Source organism: Cornus florida, unplaced genomic scaffold (genome assembly GCF_030987335.1).
Source record: "Cornus florida cultivar Cherokee Brave unplaced genomic scaffold, ASM3098733v1 CherokeeBrave_3.0.0_Hap2_Chr08, whole genome shotgun sequence".
Taxonomy (NCBI): Eukaryota; Viridiplantae; Streptophyta; class Magnoliopsida; order Cornales; family Cornaceae; genus Cornus; species Cornus florida.
This window is the reverse complement of record NW_026775578.1, coordinates 31,196,021-31,203,071: the sequence shown is the minus strand read 5'-3', so window position 1 is coordinate 31,203,071 and position 7,051 is coordinate 31,196,021. Positions and strand designations below refer to the sequence as shown.

Below are 7,051 nucleotides of genomic sequence, written 5' to 3'. Positions count from 1 at the left end.
AATGAGACTCATTTTATAATTTTTTTTTTTTTTTCTAAGAAGAATCCTTTGTATATTTACAAAAAAATGATACAAATGCGGACACTCCACTAGTTGATTTTTTTTTTTTTTTTCAGGATCAAATAAGTTTTACTTTTGATTAAAAAAAATAAAATAAAATAAAATCATTGTAGTTCTAAATCCTCTATTTATACCCCACTAAAAATAGAAGTAAAATTTTGTTCTTAAGAATTTCCATTGTTCAGATTCAAAGCCAGGCAACAATCACATTTGCTTCTCTTCCCCAAAAACTTCAAATTAATTTGTCATCCAGTATTACTTGACATCACATTTAATGCTTTGACGAAGTCATAATTAATATAATGACAAAACGTATTTAATGCAAAGAATAAGGTTACCTAGATTTCACAACTGGATGAGAGGAAGTGACCTCTTAGAGCCCTAGCGTCATCATGACCTCTTAGAGCCCTAAAAACCTTAGCACAAGCATTAAAGGCAACGTAGAAGAGTATCTATGTCACTAGAGTAATGCTCATCCCTCCACTCGTAAGCTCGCTGACCAGTTAGTTTATGATGTTTATCCTCCTTCCAACTCTTTATTCGGATCCCTCACATTTGTGTTCATAGATATCATCATTTTTACATTTATTATTGTGTAACGAAAAGAACCCCTATTTACCCTGCTAAATAGAAGTAAAATTTTGTTCTTAATAACTTCCATTGAAGTTCAGATTCAAAGCCCCTTTTAAGGGCAGCAATCAGATTTTGCTTCTACGCGCCAAAAACTTCGGATTAATCTACTCTACTGCTACTGTTGCTTTTAGGTGCAAATGATTTAAAAAAACAAAAATTGTAACAAATAGTCCAACATGATCATATTTCATCCATTACTAAAACATTCACATCTGACATGTCATGTTCATCAACAACATACGGTGGGCAGCATGCATTGGTGATCTCCAAGTAAAGCATGATCTAAGGTTCTTCACACAAAGGCTAGCTCAGTGCACTTTCTTAGGCTACCTCAGTGCACTTTCGTAGGCTACCTCAGTGCACTTTCTTCAGTTCGGGATTTCAGAAGAGTTAGATGCATACGACCTATAGAAAAATTATTTCCTCTATCTGACAATGAGACGACGTTATTGCGTTAAGACTCGCTCTCACCTTAATTTCTTCCACACAGCTAAATGAAAAAACCTTTTTTTTTTTTTTTTTGATAATCGTGGAACCCCTAAAACAAGGCCCTTTGAACCCACCCCTAGAAGATAAACCACAAAAACACTGATGAGACCCAGACACCTACCGGGGAAAATGGAAAGAACTTGTTAAAGTATAATTCTTTATTTGTGTGATCAAAAGAGAAATGATAATGTCACATTTGGGCATAGGCATATTATGTAGGGGTCCCAACACAATAATTTGACCTGCAAGGACTGCAACCGCGTGAGCTACTGCTAATGGATCCTTCTTTCTCGGTACGCATGTGCGCCACATGAAAGCGACTACATGGTTCAATGAAAGCAACATTCTTTGAACTTCTTTCCATTTTATGTCACACATAATTGACTTGTTATATATGGTTTTGTTTAGTGCAAAACATGAATGCGACCTCTGTGTTCATCAAGTCAGAATTTGAGGTATTGGTTCTAGATTTTCAAACTCAGTTCAACAACCCAATTTGATCCACAAAAAGATTTGGATGATCTTTTGTAGCCAAAGCCTACTATAGATTTTTTTTTTTATGTAGAGTTGGTTGTCGGAGTCTATATGGAACTGTTTGGACCGTTAGAAGGCTATAGGGGTGGATTAACACTTTTTTGTGACAACTTTGATAAGCTTGTTTTGATCTATTTATTGGAAACGGACCAACTCGTAAAGTAACTTTGTTATAGAAATTGCATTTTATTTCAGGTTTTTGTTAAAAGTTTAAAGAGATATATATATATATATATATATATATATATATATATATATACTTTTTTTTTTCAGAACAAGAATGTTTAGGGATAGTGATTAGTTATTAAAGAGAAGGGTATAAGGCTCAAACACGGGGAACAACCAAATCACTCGGGCAACACGACACTGTAATTTTTAGAGACGAATGAATTTTAACCTTATTTTTAGCTTGTATAGCTTATTAGGTTTTCTTTACTATAAATACATGTACGGCAAAGAGTAGAATTCTTGTTCACTTTCATTTTGCTGCTTGAAACTGAAATGGCTCTAATTATAAGCCATTTTAATGGCAGACACACACCATGCATGGTAGGTACACTAGAAAAGGAAGATCCATGGGAAGATCTTTGATTGCTGGTTAAGGTCATACATAGCATCATCATCATTCAACTTTAATCCAATGGGACACAAAAGTAAGATGTAATAACACAACAAACACAACTTTAATTCCACCTTAATTATGATCAAAGGCCCACAGCATCATAATCTACCAAGATACACTTGCATATATATATATATATATATATATATATATATATATATTTTCTAATTAAACATAATATATTCATATGAAATTCCCCATTTTTTGGAGATTTCAGTTCCCCCAATTCACATTCTACATGGAAATTAGAGTAGTCATACTAAAATTAAAAAACAAAAATAAAAAAAGTCTGAATCCAACGTAAGAAAGACTAAAAAGGGCTTTGAATACACTTTAACCCTTTCTCTTGGAGGTTAGGAATCTTAGTTTTGAAGGAAAACTATTGTACAAGTCCATTTCATACTGATTGCCTTTTCATCTTTAACAGTATGAAAATGATGGACATGGTGAGAAATTATGTGAAGCACTACTAGCCAATGGTCAATGGAGACTGGTGTGAGCAACCTTTTGATAGTTGGAGTTGGGAGAAGAATCAGAGCCTTCACAATGGTACACCAAACCCCTTTTCCTACTGAAACAAGCAGCACTAGTACTAGTACAACAAGAGTCCTGATGCTGAAGCCGTGGTGTCGGAGATGAAATGGACACCGGTGGGATCTCAATGGAGTTGAGTTGAGGTGGTGGGTGCTGCCACTGAGGGAGAGCTCCAGCCAGCAGCAGGGTTTGAAGAAGTGGACCGGCCTCCATCACCGCCTGCAAAAACTTACCCTTTTCTGGCAATGGCTTTTTGGGCACCGGCAACAATTCTTCAGCCACTTGTGGTGGTGGTAATGGTGGAGATGCAATGATGTTTTCATCGCAATCCGGTTCGTCTTCATTGCTAGTAGTCCCGGACAAAGGAACAGCTTCTAGTTGTTGTTGTTCTAGCTCTTTCTGTTGTTGAAGTTGTTGTTGAAGTAACAATTTGTTGTCGAAAGCTAGCTTTTGGAAATTTTCTTGAGCTTCATCTTTCTCTTTGATTATCTTTGTCAAGAGACATTTGAGATGGACGATTTCATCTTCTTTTCTTGTGATTTCTTCATGAGCAGATACAATTGTTCTCTCTAGCTCCAAAGTGGTGTACAAGAGAGAGTGTCTCAATTCATCAATCCCCTGTTAAAAAAAGTACAAAAACAAACAATGCCTATTAGTGCCTCAAATTAGGCTCACGAGAGTTGATAAAATGATAGTGTCAGGTAGGAGATGTGTTACCTCTTCTTGGTAGTAGCAAGACCAGCTAAGAGGACTACATTGATCCTCCATTTTCTTGTACTTGGTTGAATCAAAAATCAGAGGAGAGACAGAGAGATGTGAATGTTTGGTTCTCTCACTTCTTATAAGATTCAACTACTTGTGTTTTAGCTTTTTTTTACATGGGACACTAGGGTTGAACAAAGACACAAAAGGCCAAAAGCATGAAAAGGCCTCTCTATATGCTTAGTGCATATCTTTATGCTTTTGGAGGGAATGTGGACTAAAGTTGAGGACTGAAACCCCCTTCATATAAGCACCCTCTTGATCATATTAAACAAACTGAAGAAGGCACGTGCATTTGCACGTGTGTGAAAGCAATCCAAACTGTTGTTGAAATTGGGGATTGATGGTTTCAATCCCCAAAAATGCAGAAGGTATTATTGTATACAATCAAATTTGCCAATTTTATTTTAGCTTCTACACTGATTGAGTCAAAAACCAAATTTGCTCTCTGAAGTAAAAAAAATATATATATAAAATAAAATAAATTAAATTATTTGACTGTGAAATTTACAATTATTTTGAATTACGGGACAATAACGTATACTACCTTTTTCTTTTTTTCTTAGCATAAATCTATTTATTTTGCTTATGTAATTTTTTTTTTTTTTTTTCTTCTTAAAAGTACAGACCCCTTTCAAGAAATTGTTACATCCAAGAGGATTTGACCCTTAGACCTGTTGCTTTCTGAGACACCAATTCTTGAATTTTGATAGAACTTTTTTATGATTTTTTCTTAATTTTTAAATAACGTATTTTGCTCTGATCCTCCAAAATGTGTAATGGATGTCAATCCTACCACTGGAATCAAATTACTGATCTTAATTAAATCTAGGGCATCTAGGCTAATCAATAGTTATTTGCCCAAGAAAGCACACTTGACTTGGAATTAAAAAATTGAAACCTGTGTTACTTACTAGTTGGGATGCCTCATGAACTGAGTACTCATATGAAGTGGGATAAGTGAGACCCATGTTGGTTATTATTAATCTATTTGGTTGGATAATTAGATTAGACAGATAAAGGAAAGGTCAGGGTAATACTATAATGTAATGATTAAAGCCATTTGATTCTTGAAACCTTTTTTTGCTTTGAGTGTATATGCTTAATGTTTCTTTTTGACTATTATTAAAAGGGAGGAAGATGGATTCCATAATCCATATAACCTAATAATTAATATATATATATATATATTATATTTTCTCAACTGAGTGGTTCACAAAAATTCTGTGGTATGGTGGTTCACAGAGACACCCATCCTCACTTTTGTCATTTTTCATATATTTTTAGATTGTTGTCTTAATTTAGTGATAACTTGATCAGTCTGAAACGGACCACAAGATTTAAACCATGTCTTGTGTAAATGAAAGAAAAATCTTTGGCTTATGAAAAAGTTTCTCTCTCTTGTTAGTCAGAGAAGGGAGGATAATGGTAGGGTCATGAATGAGCTCTTTTGGGAGACACTGCTTTTTAAGAGAAAAAAAAAGAATAACGGTTTCTATTTGACCTGTTCAAACCAACTGTTTTCAGGGCAATCCCAGGGTCCATTAGCTTCCTACCATGATGGATCCAACCCAAGCAAGGACATGAACTACGCGGACTAGTTAAGCCTATTTATCAAATGTCATAATAGTTTTACTTTCAAAAATAGACTTAATTAGTCTACCTGAATATCATTTTTCTAATAATAATAGGTGATTGTTAGGTTTAGCAGTCTAACATTGTTTAGTCTCAAAGTAGTAGCTTTATAAAAGTTTCGAATTCTCCCTTTCCAGAATTCTGCTACGGCATAACCAACATTGGATAATATTTGTTTACTATGGTAATAATCATTTTAACCCCCTTTAACCTGAAAAAGTGTGGGGACAAACAAATCATTCTGAGACATGTTTCACCAACATACTCACCTCAAATTGTACCTAATGCTCAATTTAGATTAAACATATGATGTGTGATATCAATATACCTTAAACCACATCATCAACACTAAAATCTCTTCGATTTGGGAGATATTATGTCCACCCACCTGGATATCTTCTTTTAGTTCTTCCTATTTCTCCTATGCCTACCTTACCTCTCTTCTAGTAACCTTACTACTTCATCATCTAAGGACAAGCTCCATCTATGTGTGTGTGTGTATTTTCTCTGAGACTAATGTTAGGGATTATGTCTCAAATTCTCATTATTATTAGTTTCTATTTTAGAATGTGATTTTATGGTAAATTTTTATAGAGAAGTGAATTGGGCTCTAAAAATTTGTAATCCTTGTCCACAAAGAAATTGGGTACGTGACTCTATAAATAGACACTTAGGCTATTGTTGAGAGTTATGAGTAGAGAGAGATGCAGCCTCATGAGGGAGTCGTAAGGGTGAGTTACGGGTTTGGTATAGTGAACACTGATGGCGAGAGGGAATCTCATGGAGTACACGGAGAACTCGGTCAAGAGTTTGTGTACATAGTCCAGTGTTGAAATTATCTACTATTGTAATATCTCTACATATATAGTGAATCTCTTTTCATCTGTGGATGTAACCCTGATTTTGGGTGAACCACGTATATATCTTGTGTTGTGGTTTGAATTGTTGTTTTGTTTCTTTCTTTTGCTTCCGCTATGCCCCAACAATTGGTATCAGAGCCCCAGGTTGACAGATTGCCAGGTTGGCAGTTTGAGTTATGGAAGCAAATACGAGTAGAATGATTAATCTCAATGGTTCAAATTATCACATATGGAAAGGAAAAATGGAGGATCTTCTTTATGTGAAAGATTATTACCAACCGGTGTTTAGTGCTGAAAAACCAGAAAACAAGTCTAATGTAGAATGGACTTTGTTACATCGACAGGTGTGTGGGTATATTAGGCAGTGGGTAGATGATAATGTTTTGAACCATATTAGTGGAGAGACGAATGCACGTTTCTCTATGAAATAAGCTTGAACAGCTATATGTTAGAAAGACTGGAAATAATAAATTGTTTCTGATTAAGCAGATGATGGCATTGAGATACCAGGATGGGACTCCTTTATCTGATCACTTGAATACATTCCAAGGAATTATTAATCAGCTGGCTGGAATGGGTATTAAATTTGATGATGAGATACAAGGATTATGGTTACTTGGTTCATTACCGAACTCATGGGAGACGCTTAGAACTTCATTGTCTAACTCCGCTCCATAAGGTGTAATCACAATGGATATAGCCAAAAGTTATTTGCTAAATGAAGAGATGTGAAGAAAAACACAGGGATCCTCTTCACAGTCAGAGATGCCTTGAACAATAAGTTACATGAACTTGAGATGGTTCACATTGATGATAATGGCTCTGATATGTTGACAAAGACATTACTAAGAGAGAAGCTTGAAGTTTGTTGTTCGATCGCCGGGATGGCGATTCCCACCACATAGTCGGAAAGGGAGAGATT

General features: G+C 35.3%; 1 protein-coding gene across 1 annotated transcript; it reads right to left on the bottom strand.

The window, feature by feature from the left end:
* Positions 1 to 2,494: 2,494 nt before the first annotated feature.
* LOC132268565 (uncharacterized) lies at positions 2,495 to 3,848 on the bottom strand. Its single transcript, XM_059769396.1, has 2 exons — positions 3,590 to 3,848; positions 2,495 to 3,490 (listed from the first exon to the last, which is right to left on the bottom strand). Exons 1-2 carry the CDS (start codon positions 3,638 to 3,640, stop codon positions 2,819 to 2,821), a joined length of 723 nt encoding a protein of 240 aa, XP_059625379.1. The 5' UTR covers positions 3,641 to 3,848; the 3' UTR covers positions 2,495 to 2,818.
* Positions 3,849 to 7,051: the final 3,203 nt, after the last annotated feature.

Coding starts and splice junctions, on each gene's coding strand:
- LOC132268565 (XM_059769396.1), bottom strand. CDS start 3,640: ATGGAGGATCAATGTAGTCCTCTTAGCTGGTCTTGCTACTACCAAGAA. Junction 3,491..3,589: donor CTTGCTACTACCAAGAAGAG/GTAACACATCTC, acceptor TTTTTTTAACAG/GGGATTGATGAATTGAGACA.